Source organism: Centrocercus urophasianus, unplaced genomic scaffold (genome assembly GCF_019232065.1).
Source record: "Centrocercus urophasianus isolate 14NV4802_14NV808 unplaced genomic scaffold, USGS_Curo_1.0 seq_12, whole genome shotgun sequence".
Lineage (NCBI taxonomy): Eukaryota > Metazoa > Chordata > Aves > Galliformes > Phasianidae > Centrocercus > Centrocercus urophasianus.
In genome coordinates, this window is record NW_024884364.1 from 43469720 (window position 1) to 43483066 (window position 13347).

General features: G+C 36.0%; 1 protein-coding gene across 1 annotated transcript in view; it reads left to right on the plus strand.

Annotated features, from left to right (window-relative positions):
* MAP3K15 (mitogen-activated protein kinase kinase kinase 15) overlaps nucleotides 1–13347 on the plus strand; it is a 77394-nt gene that overhangs the window by 45175 nt on the left and 18872 nt on the right. Inside the window, exons 7-16 of the mRNA XM_042810797.1 lie at nucleotides 296–466; nucleotides 1232–1344; nucleotides 2105–2264; nucleotides 2877–3027; nucleotides 3446–3553; nucleotides 4588–4637; nucleotides 6961–7056; nucleotides 8713–8800; nucleotides 12224–12357; nucleotides 13023–13150. Of these exons, the coding sequence (XP_042666731.1) occupies nucleotides 296–466; nucleotides 1232–1344; nucleotides 2105–2264; nucleotides 2877–3027; nucleotides 3446–3553; nucleotides 4588–4637; nucleotides 6961–7056; nucleotides 8713–8800; nucleotides 12224–12357; nucleotides 13023–13150 (1199 nt within the window). The remainder of the gene's footprint in view (nucleotides 1–295; nucleotides 467–1231; nucleotides 1345–2104; nucleotides 2265–2876; nucleotides 3028–3445; nucleotides 3554–4587; nucleotides 4638–6960; nucleotides 7057–8712; nucleotides 8801–12223; nucleotides 12358–13022; nucleotides 13151–13347) is intronic.

Here is a 13347-nt window from a genome sequence, read left to right on the forward strand (position 1 = left end):
GGGATGACAGATTTTCCTTCATTGAGGAATTCGGGGCTTAAATCAGTAGTTAGGTGAGCTATCTAAGACATATATCTTATCCATGATATAAAAATACAGATATGGAGAATTTGTTCTTTATCAACCAACCAATATGCAAACATAATTGTAAATGAAGTCTGTACATAGTAATGATGGATGAGTTACAGGGTAAGCAGTGAAAAACACTATTCTACTATCTTGCTATCTTATCTCTTAATCTTATCTTTATCTTATCTCTTAAGTCATTAATTTTATTCTTTGTTTTTGATTTCAGAAGGAATAATGCAGGTGACAGGGAGAAGGCACTACAAGTCATGCTTCAGGTCCTGCAGACGTGTGATCACCCTGCTCCAGATATGTTTTGCTTATGTGGAAGGATATATAAGGATATGTTTCTTGACTCTGACTGTAAAGATATCAGCAGTCGAGATCATGCCATTGAATGGTAACTGAAGAAAGCCCAAAATCTTTCTTTAAAAACTTCTTCAGGCTTTTACAGTTGTGAAAAGCAGAGCTGTATAATATAGAAGTTCAGAAGTTCCTCTTTTCTACTTTTTTAATGGTTTGATTTGAGTAAATGATTTACTGAGCACCAGGTATTTGGATATGTTTTCTTACTTCTGTGCAGAGTGAATACATTGAGTATAGGATGATTCACTTAACTTTTCAGAGAAAATCTGCTTTAGGGTCAAAATAAAAAGCAAGTGAGCTCATGGGACATATGTTGATCCTTTGTGCAAGGATGGTGCCCACCTTGGAGCTACGACATAGAAAGGTCTACTGTATTTAAGGAACAATATTGATAACTGCATTATCTCAGTATCTCAGTAAACTCTAATGAGAGTGAAGCTTTAAAACAAAGCACTTTGGAGATAATTTGTAAAACTTGCACTGAAGACTAATACTTTCATTGCTTTTCTCATATGAATAATACAATAAAATCATGTTCTATTATATGTATGAGTTTAGCAGTAACCAGTTTAAGTTTTATTTTCACAAAACTACAGAAAGTAGCAACTAACATACAACTAAACAAGTTTTTGTTTCTCAACATAAGACGAGTTCCTTCTTTCCAAGAGTTCTTTGCAATGCATCAGGGCCACTAACTAGCCATTTAGTCCTTCCAGTAAATTAATAGCTGAAAATGGCTACCAAAACTATGCAGTATTTGTTATTCAGTGAGACGTGAGCTCCTGACTCTTCTCTGCAGGTACCGCAAAGGGTTTGAACTCCAGTCAACACTGTATTCAGGAATTAACCTTGCAGTTTTACTACTTGTTGAAGGACAGCAGTTTGAAAGCTCAATGGAACTGAGAAAAATAGGTAAGCATCCACTCATAGAGCCATGACGTGTTTTTTTTTGCCCCTCTCCCTGTGAAGAAAACAAAATGCTTATTGAGATAGGCTGTGTGGATAGAAACATGGTTCAAACTTTTTAGAGACATGTCCCCAGTGGCAGTCTAAAACACGGGGATCTTGAAGTACCACTTTTTATTTTGTTGCCTTGGTGCAACTTTCTAGTAAGTAGGTCTACCTATAGGGCTCCAGGTGAAGGAGGGGAACAAGGACTGACTTAAGCACTATCCATGAACTGCCTCTCCCGCACCACAGAGATTATCCCATTGTATAGCTAGCTAAGTCACGCTGTGTAGTTCATCTTTCCTTGGGGATGTCAGGGAAGAATCTACAGGATTTATGTTGTCCTGAACTGAGAGATCACATGGAAAGATCTATCAGGACAGTAACTAATTCTGTACACAACTTCCACGTAGGCCCATTTCTTTCAGTCAGTGAAGATCTCAAGGAAACAGGTACACAGCTTACACTACGAATCAGGAGGCAAATATCACAAGATTTTTTTTTTTTTCAGCAGCATATGTGATAGGAGTTCTGTCTGTTTCAACCATGTTGGGGATGTTTTCTGCCCTAGCCTCTGTATTAAGCACTCTTTGTATTTTTCTGAAGAACACTCGCTCTTATTTATTTTTCACTAATGCCAAATCATATCTGATTGGACTTTTATTGATAGACTTATTAATTTGTGTTTTACTGATAGAAAAATGTTTCAATTGAAATTTTACAGGTGTACGGTTAAACAGTTTATTGGGAAGAAAAGGGAGCCTAGAAAAAATGAACAGTTACTGGGACGTGGGACAGTTCTTCAGTGTGAGCATGTTGGCTAATGATGTTAGTAAAGCAGTTCAAGCAGCAGAGAAACTATTTAAGCTGAAACCTCCAGTATGGTATGTAGTAGAAGTCTGTAGCACAAGTACCCAATTCTGGGAAATACACAAAGTAAAACAATCTTGTAGACTCTTGATTAATTTAACTGGATTTTTCCATCATAAATTGTTTGCAATGCTAATGTTATACTCTGTTCTTTCATTCTGGGAAAGAAAGGGCGAGGAAAGGAAATGGTAAGGAAGTAACTTACCATTATTGTTGGCTGTAAGTCTAATTGCAGAAAGGTTTATAAGAACTTAGAAAACAGTGACAATTCCTATGAAACAGTTCTTTTCAGAGTTTAGATAGCTGCTGCTCTGTCCAACTGCCATTTTCTACCTCATAATAATCCTGTCCAACTGTCACTTAACTATATGTGTGACTACACCCTTTTGCAATGTTTATGAATGTCCAAGTGAGTTTGTGACTTAAGGTTTACACTAAGTAAGCTATTCTTTCAAAAATGCACAAAAATTGATCATTTCAATCATGGTAGCTTTTAATGTGAATTTGATTTTGCTTCACATTATATTTGCAGTTACTTTTTTGGATGTTTAAGTCAGTTAAGTGCTTTTAGGATCTGGTTAAATTCTGTTTTCTCTCTGTTAACTCACTAATTCTATACATTGTAGGTACTTGAAATCATTAGTTCAGAATCTGATGTTAATTCAGCGTTTCAAGAAATTCGCCATAGAACATTCTCCTAAACAAGAAAGATTGACTTTCTGGCTGGATATAATTTTTGAGGCAACGAAAGAAACTACTAATGGACTGAGATTTCCAGTAAGATGTGATGTCCAAACAAGTTTTGTTTTTCTTATGTTTCTGGATTAGCTATCACCAGAATTAGAAGACTTCTAAGCACAATACTTACATGTTTAAGTGCCTGTTATTTTATTGCATGAACCAAACCCCTGTATTCTGCAAACCTATACTTTGTAAAAAAACATTTGACCCACTGCCCTAAAATCATTGTAAAGAAATGCTTCTAAGTCTTGTAATAGAAACCATTATCGTATCATTTGGTTGGCAACAGGAATGCAGCATCTTCCTGCCTTGTCTTGCCCTTCTTTCTCCCCTGGAAACTTCTTAGGCCTTACTTTGTGGTTGTCTATTGCCTATTCCAGAGCATTAGTGTTTACTGAAGATGTTGTCATGTGCTACTTGCTGTTTTATTAAGGAAAAATATTCTCTCTCTTAGGTTTTGGTGATAGAACCAACTAAAGTCTACCAGCCTGCATATGTTTCTATCAACAGTGAAGAAGATGAGAGATCTCTTTCCTTGTGGCATGTCTCTCCCACTGAAATGGTAAAACTGCCAGCAGATGCATCTCGTGTATTCTGATCATCATGCTTAAATTCACTTTTTCACGTGTGGATTTGGAGTGCTTTGCTATCATTTAAAGTTTACTACATTTATGCAAAGCACAAATCTTGACGCCTCTCTTATGAAGATGCAAAGATTGGCTTTTTACAATGAAAACTATTAGATAAAGTACTGGAGATTAGAAAAGAAATATGGATGGATAAAGTTCAAGAGATTAGCAAAGGCATATAGACAGTATAATCTTTTGAGAAAGAAATAACTTTAATTTCACCGGGATGTGTTGGACCAAGGTTTCCTGTTGGGATCGTGTAGGTGGGGGCTAAAACTGTAGAGAGGTGAAGTATGGAAAAGATGTATGTTAGAGCAAGACTACGTAGTCACCTGGATCTGTGAAGTTTTTTTCCAGTATGTGTGCTACTTCACTACTTGGAGTGAATGTGCCTGACGCACCACTCATTTACGGAACAAATTCTTGGTGCATGTTTAGTGATGTGAAATACCACTCAGCTACTGAAGGGAGGGGGTCTGTGCATTCCAATGCACAGGTTGCCCTTCTTTTGTTTTGCCTCCAGTGTGCTCCCTAAGCTAACCTTGTTGGCCCAATACTTCTTTAGGAAGAAACATGAAGTTTTCTTTCCCTTCTAGTCTGGCTAAAACTAGGGCATAGTCTTCTTTGTTTTATATGAAGAACTGATCATTTGGGCCAAAATATAGTGTTTGGTAAATTGTAATCATTTTTTTAAAAAATTTAATTTTATTTGAGGAAATATTCCCTTTTCTTCCATCCTGCAATGTTTGCATTCATTTTTCCTCAAGGGAGTAAAACAGCAACAATTCTAAAAGGAAAGTTGGAAGATAAAGGGGGTGGGGAAGGGGAAAGGGAAAGGAAGGAAGGAGGAAGTAATGGAAGAGAGATTTTAGAAAAACTTCATTTTGCTTGCCATGCTGTAAGTTTGTTTCTGATAGTGAAGTTAAACAGTGTCTATATTAATCTGATATACTTCCGTTTTTCACAGAAACAGATTCATGAATGGAACTTTGCAGCTTCTTCCATAAGGGGAATAAGGTTGGTATGTCTGAAAAAGTGTTGTTTTTTTTTTTTTTAATGCATGCTTCATATTTCCCTTGAGTGGTAAGTCTGGATTCTGCCTTAAATCTCTCCAGTGCATTGCCTGTCATAAAAGCTGCTTCTGTCCAACTTCTCTTGAAACATTGAAAGGGAAAAATTTTCCTTTCCATGCATGGGCAGAGCTGTATATTTCACACAGAAATACACATCTAAGATTTGTTTATGTATTATCTTGTTTTCAATTGTGTAGATGCTTTTCTAAACTTGTGCTAAACTTCTGTGTATTTTCAAAGTTGGGATATTTTGCTGCTAGAAAGGCAAGCGGTGGGTAGCCAGGAGAGAAGGCAAAATGACATCCTGGGTGGTGTCTATGGCGTTCTTGCTACCTGCCTGTGTTTTTCAGACTGTAATTTAGAACTGGAGCAAACATAAGTGCAGGCAACATCAGATGAGTCTTTCCTTTTTACCCCAGTTTGTGAGTTACTGCACTGGTAGATTGGGCCTTTTTAGAGATGTAAGTGGCTCTTTCCTGGGACCACTTAGACAAATGCATAAACTTAAGTGCTTGTCAAACTTTACTTTCCTAAGGTGTTCTGCAGTTCTCAATGCAGAGGTTTTCAGGACCACAGTTATCACTATACGCCTTTGAATGTTATGTCCCAATTTTGTCATCTATGAACGTGAATGATTATTTTTCTAAGTAAATAAGCTCAGTGAAGCAGAAACAAAATTCTGAATAAGGTGAATTGTAATTGCTATGAAAGCCTGTAATTGTAAGTATGGACTTGGATCCTCTCATATCTTTGGAATTTGTTTTCAAGAGCAATTTTTGGTTTTAATTAATCCAATGTGATGTTTTTTTTTTTCTGTTACTCCAGTGCAATATAAGTGGATGTGAAATTATCATTACCGCTGACTGAGCATAACTAAGCAAACAATTTCTAAAACACATTAATCACCTCTGGTCAACACATCACACAAATCAGTCGTGACTGAGAAAGATAACTACTGATTAAATGGAGACAAGATATTCATTTGCTATGATTCTTAATCATGCTGGGGATTGCAAAGCTCAAGGGAACAGACCATTTATATTTAGAGGAACTGAATGTTTTCTAGGTATATCACAGCTTCAAATTGTAATACTTTTGAAATGGCTTTTATGCCACAAGTATAACACAGTTTAAAATTGTCTGTCTCACATTTGCTTGGGGAATGATCATCTTGCTTTGCCATTTAGTTCTTGTGCCAGGTATACATTTGCCTGTTTTGCTAGACTGGGAGTTGTTGTATCAGAGCCAAGGTATAGAATGGCAAAGCATATTTTCAGATATTTCTGAAAAAAATCTTATGGCAGAATTTTAATATTTTGGAACATCTGTCACTACAACCCTAAATGATGCTACAGAAAGTTGGTTTTATGATGTTCTGCACCGTTACTATAATCTACTGTCATGTATTTTAACTAACAGACTCAGTGGAGGCCAAGCATGATCTGAAAGATTTTGACTACAGCAACCAGACAAGAACTAAAATGCGTTTTATTCATTTAATGAATAAAAATAATGTCTGTTCCTTAACAATTACAGCTTAGCACTTATGCAGATTGCTACTGAAGTGTTTGGAATGATAAGAGGTTCATTCCTGGATTTACTTTCATATTTCGATTGTGTTTAATGGCCTCTTCACTTCTAGCTTCAATGCATTTAGATGAGCTATTTGTAACACTGGAAAAACACAATATGCAATAAATGATCACTTTTTCAGAATTATTGCTGCAGTTTGGAGTAAATATTGGTCATTCTAAAACTTGTTTATTAATATTAAAGCCATAAAAATATATACTGTGAAGGATCTGCTCACTGTATCTCCCTGCTCAGTTATATTGTGAGTATAATGGAAGCATAAAAATATGAAATACTGGTCAAGCTTAAAAGAAAGACTTTCACGATATCTAGACTGTTGTCAAACCAGTTCACTTCCATAGTGGTACCAAGAAATACCCTGAAATCTGATAGAACTACGTGAAGATGGAAGGGAAGAAGAGCAACAAACCTTAAAGCACTTGATAGAAGTCAGCATCTTAACAAAATAAGCAGTAGCTTAGACATTCATCAAACTGGGGGTGGGTTTTTAGTCTCAAGGATATAAATAAACTCAAAGCTTCTAGATGTAGTAAAGATTAATATAATTGCCTATAGCTTCTAAGAAGAACATATTTGTTAGAGATTTCAATTCAATTTAAAATTGCCTCCACTTTTTTCTGCTTCTCCTAATGGTGATGTCCAAAATAATCTTTTCTCAATGTTTCTTATTACAGTATTTCCAAGTTTGATGAACGATGTTGTTTTCTTTACGTGCATGATAACTCTGATGATTTTCAAATCTACTTTTCTACAGAAAACCAGTGCAGTAGGTAAGTTTGTTTTCTGTGGGTATTACATGCAAAATATGTCCCAAATGTAATTAATTTAGTAAAAATTGAAAGCTAACAATTCTGCCTGAGAATTTTTTCTCTTACCTTCTTCACTTCTTTTTACTTGATTGAAAAGCAATGAGCTAAATTCTGTGGTATTTAACGAGATGAGAGCAAAGTCTCATCACACATGTTGACTGATTCTGGTCAGTTTAAGTAGCTTATTCTAATGTATAGCTATTATTTTTTCTGTCTCTTGGCCTTGTCATGCATGGTAAAATAATGATTTAGATTCCCTTACATACCTGTACAGTTTAATTTACGTAAGAGCAACTGGATGCACTGAAAATTCTGACTTGGATTGTGTCACAGATACCCGATATGGTTTGCCGTAGAATTGTAGAATGGTTTGAGAAGGGACTCTTAAAGGCCATCTAGTCCAACTCCCTTGCAATGTGCAAGGACAATTGTATTCAGATACTTTGTGATAACAATTATGTTGTCTCTTAACAGTAAACCTACTGACTAAGTTTCAGACCTAAATATAGACTAGATTATTTCTGGGGACAGATACTGACATATAGGTCTTCTGAATGAAGTAGGAGTAATTTGTTAATATACACTATTTCAGGATGAACTGCATATTTTCTTGCAGTAATTATTAATTTATGTGTTACATAGAGTAAACTCATGCTAAAGAAAATTATTAGCTCTGTGGAGTGCAAAGCTTAGAAGAAAGGAAGCATCAAAATGGTTACCTGTGAAGCATTAATTTGGCGTTGCAGTTTATGTAATAAAGATAGACAGCTTTTCTTTAAAAATGATTTTTTTTTTTTAATGCACAGCCAGAGTGTGTTCCAGAAGAAAGTCCCTGTTAGTCAATGAAAGATATGTGGCAAACATTTTATAATCGTTTTTAATAAATTGTAACCATTTACTATGGAATTTTGAGGAGGAAAAAAAAATGTGGCTCACACAGAAGCCTACAGGAAAGCTTGGTCTTGTGCTTAATGTTCTCCATCTCAGAGGACTAGATGAAATCAGTTAAAATCCTTTTTTTCAAGAATGTTACTTTTTCTATTTTGTTGTCTTTCTGGATGCCCAATTAGAAATGACAACTTTGGATTTTCAGAAATAGTGAGGAATGACGTTTGCAACCAAAATCTGTGGGAACATTTAACTTAAACTGAAAATAATAGAATTCTTATCACTGCACAGCAAGAGAACCACCAAACATAATGTTACAAATTTGTGCCACAGGACTGAACCTCTGAATATCAATATATAATTTTTGAATATCTTACCTTTTTCTCTAATTACACTTGTAAATATAAGGACTTAGTAAGCACCTCATATCAAACTGCAGCAAAAATGTTTGTGTTGGATCTACCAATGTTTCAACATACAATTACAGACAAGTATTTAGTTTCACAGCAACAAATAAAATAATTATATAAATTGTTAGTATTTTCGAAGTGTATTTATGTTATTCCTCCTTCAAATAGGATAAGCAAGTAAATAATGAAAGAAACCTATGTTTGAATGTGCTATTCCTTTTGTTTGCTTGGAAGCAAAGCCCATCCTGGGAAGAATGTATCTAATCTCTTGCTGAAAGGCTATTTTTCTTTGATCTTCTGCTATTTATTGCTCTCTTAGGTTCTGTGGGTTGGTGAAAGAAATTTTGTCTGATGCAGTTGGCAGTACTTTGGAACTAGAAGGAGAAATAGATGGAGAAACATTGGAGGTATGTCAGTGTTAAAAGATCAAAGAACTCTGAATGATTTTCTCCATTTTCCTTGCACTTTCCTATCAGTACACTGGAAAGACAATAAATAAAGATTTTAATTACTTAATTATATATGAAGTTTCAACTTTATTTGTGACCAGAGCTACATTCATTTGAAAAAAAACAACTATTTTTAAATGAAATGATCCTGCTAGTACTGTAAACTGTATAAATCCCTAAAGAATTACATTGCTGATTTTATATTTACACTGCAAACAATCTACAGATAAGAATCATTTGATACCAGGTGGCTCAAGAGGGTAAAGAAAAGATACGGTTGATGTAACTGATGAGTGTGAAAACCCAATTGTGGTCTGTTTGATTTGGATGTCTTTCTGCTTCTGTCCCATTCTACCAATTCCATTATACTTAAAATTAAAGGCAACAACAGTGAGCCTTTGTAGTAACTGAGGCGTCAGAACAGGACAGAAAGAATAGATGAACCTTTACTGTACTGTTGCAAGTAATTTCATACTGTGGGGAGGAAGAATTTTTGCACTGAAATTTGTACGTATTGATGACAGATTTTTTTTCCTCGAGTGAAAAGGACGTGATAAGAACGCCTGTTAAACCCAGCTTAATACATGCATATGTAGTCTTGGCATTTATTATAGAATCAGGGTCTGCTTTGGCTAAGAAAGTGTATAATCTATAGCTGCAGCTTTTACATTGCATATTTATGAACTTAGCTCATGGCAGGAAAATCTCAAAATGTCCCAGTCTATTCAGATGTGTAATAATCCCTTGTAGGAAGTGAGTTCACCATAGTTTAAGTCTTTTAAAAAAGGAATTGGTAAAAGACCTTGAGAATGCGCGATGGGAAACAATCCTGCATCAGTCAATTAAGTATGAAGAAATGACCAAATTACTGTTAGATTTTTAAGCTACATCATTCTACGAGTATATATTCTGATGTTTTCAGAATCATCACCTTGTACTTACTATCCTAGGTGAGGAAATTAAAGAATTAAAAATTAAAAGAATTTGTGATACTAAGGGAAAGATAAATTTGCTTAGATTAAGTAAGAGGCTTAATGCCTTCCTGCAATCTGAGATCTTTTTAAATGGGACCACTTGGAAAAAGCACCTTTATATCTGCTTGACAAGCACAGAGAAATCAGAAATTCTTACAATCAATAAAGCAAATATTAATACGTGGGAAAGGGGAAAAATAACCTTGGCATAATTTGGGGGAAAAAATGGGCATTTGAGTTAGAATTCCTGTGATAATGTTATTCTGAGATGATGTATATTTTGAATTGCAGTGTTGCTTGAAAGCAGCTACAGTTTAGATATCTGCAACTGACAGACTTGAAAGGAGAGTGTGTTTGGCAGTTCTTTCTGCCTTAGAATATTTGTTTCTGGATATTGATATTGAAGAAGTTCCTATCGTTTTTGAAGTTCCTACTGCACTCCACATGGGCTATATTGGATGTCAGACATCCCTAACCCACACTTGTATAGAAGGTCAGCTGTAAGCACTTGTGTACTCCTACATCATGGCACATGCAGAGGATCACATATTCAGATCTTTGGCAATGAGCAGTGATTGATTCAATCTTTCTTTGTGCCCACTGGAAAGTAGCATTAAACATATATGGTCTCTTAGAATGTCTACCAACTAGTAGTGAACTATAAATCTCATCAATTCTCATGTTTCACGGCACGCAGACTGGAGAAATGCAGTGATTCTTGAGCTGCCTTCAGACTAGACAGTTGCAGATGGGATCAATCTTAATCTTGTCAATCTTAAATGTGACTGCTGCATTCTTTCAGTTTGATGTCATATGATAGCTGTGAAAGCTGGATGCGTTACTAGTGAAGAACTTGACTAGTTTTACATATGGCATTTTGGGTCAGTTGTGCCTATCATTTAACAAGATTATGTTGTAATTGTAAAGTGCTGAAACATGGAAAATGAAATTCTGCTTGAGCTAAGCTAACTCGAGTTTAGCTCCACTGAAAAGAATATGCTGTTAAGATAAATTACAGACAATTTTTCTTTAGCACCTTCTATATAGTGACAGGAAACATCTCATCTTTTCTGAGACGAGAGAGGGAGTTTCCACAACACGTGGATGGTGCAATACGAGAACTACAAAGAAAAGTCAGAATACACTTCACAGGATGTCTGATGCTGGCACACACCTCTGTGTTCATCAGGTGCATCCCCTGCCCCAGCAGCACACTCAGAGCAGTTGCAAGGCCCATGGCCAGGTGGCTCTTGGAGATCTCCAATGAGGAGACTGCACAGCCTCTGGTCTGCTTGTGCCAGTGCTATATCACCTGCACAGTAAAAAGGGTACTTCCTTCATTTCAAGGTAATAGATCTCAAGTCTATATTCTGTATAAGGTAATAGATGTAGCAGAAGTGGTAGTTATGAATAGAAACACCAGTAGTTGTGGCTTTAAAAAAAAGTAAAAGGAACTCGCATGAAGCAGCAGAGGACATTATGCAGTTTTCCTATATAGGAAATCTGTGTGGATTTGAGAAGACACATAGAGAGGTCTGTGCAAATCCCGATTATGTCTGGAGCTATAAAATTTACCAGTTCCTTTCTTATGTACTTGCAAAAATGCTTTTTTAATACCCTTTATCAACTTCATTTGAAATTGGAATCAACAGTGCTCTGTTTAACCCAGTTAACTTGGGTTAATTTAGTATCTGAGGTGTTTTTTAAGCGTCACTCATCAATAGATTTTTCCACTGGCCTTTCCGTAGGAGTTCTCTCATTAAACCACCACAAGGGACAAGGCCACAGAATAGTGTAAATTAGCATAGCTTTGGTGAAATTTGAACCAGCAGTGTTTTACATAGGTGGTAGTATGCCCCACCGTGTTTCAATAACAGTGAATACAGCCATTTTATATATACTTAATAATCCTTGTGGAGGCTGAACTAATAATGAGGAGTGTCAGAAGTGAACTTTGCTGTGGCTAAGCTCAAATAAGGTATTAGAAAATTGTTCATCTGAACTGATATAATGAGACTGCCAATTTTATTTATGAAATCTTCGGTTTCATACGTATGGACCATATGTTTACAATATGAAGGCTCTGTCAGCAAATCTCAATCACACTATCTGAACTGTCTTTTGATAGCACTGTTTCACTGAGCTTAATTTATCATTGTGTTCCTTTTTTGTATGAATGCATTTGCAAGTTGGTTAGGGAAGATGTTTTGTAAAGCAAATAATGTGGACCTTTTGGAAGTTGCGTAGTGCATGAGGCTGGTGAGTAGATACCATCTGCTCTGCAGTAGTTACTCTGCACTGTACTAATTTGGTACAGTGGTGCAGAACTGCTGTTAAACCTCTCTGTAATTTCAAATGCTGTTAATCACAATTCATGTATTGCTTTGTTTGTCTTATTTGTTTGCAGTACGAATATGATTATGATGAGAAGGGTGACAGAGTAGTTCTAGGAAAAGGTACTTATGGGATAGTATATGCTGGAAGAGACCTTAGCAACCAGGTGCGAATAGCCATCAAAGAAATACCTGAGAGAGACAGCAGGTAAGAGCAAGCTTATTGTTGTATGTATGCATTACTGACAGAACTGCAGTTGTTTGATGAAAACTTGACTCTTCTCAGCAAGTATTTCTATGTGATTGGCTTATAATGTCCCAGTATACTCACATTCAATTATTGTTTTCTCCTAGTATTCCTCAGCAGCCTTTGGAGAATGAGGACTTTTAATTATTTGGGAATTTATGTGCCTATGTATTTCTGTGTATGTGTGTATGCATATATATGTGTGTATGTATAAACTTTATGAAAACGCTACCATTTGACAATGTATCTATCTTAAATCCTAGAAAAAGTAATTTGTTTTTAAAGTTGCAGTTGTACCCCATCTATATTCCTTTGAAGGAGGAGAGAAAGGATAAAAAGAGTTTTCAAAGTGAAGGTACCACGCAGAACAAAGCAGATGCATAAATGTGTAAATGCGTTATCGGAGGGCATGTTTCTCCTCAGCTCTTCTGAAACCTACCTCTGCTTTTTCTCAGCAGGCAACCAGTCACTTTCCATTTTGAAGGTCATGGGCAAGATGTTTACTGAGAGTTGGATCAATATCACTATAATCCATTCTGTTTGCAAAATATCATTTAAACATAGCCTAAAGCCTTTTCCCCCATCGTGCGCTACTCCTTGGTTTTTTGTGTGTTTGTTTTTAATAGATATTCTCAACCTCTTCATGAAGAGATAGCACTGCATAAATATTTAAAGCATCGGAATGTTGTCCAATATCTTGGATCCATTTCAGAGGATGGATACATTAAGATTTTTATGGAGCAGGTGCCAGGAGGTTTGTAATATTCTGAGCTTAATCTCTCAAAGAAACTAAAAGCAGTTGGGACCCTGAACTTAGTGAAAGCCAATGGATGTGCATTTAATGTGTTTGTGCGCTGTATTTGGCTTTTCTGTTGAGACATTCATTACCAGTGGCATTCTTTGCATGTGAAGAATGATTTGAAGTATACAGCTCCCAGTTTGCTCTTTCCT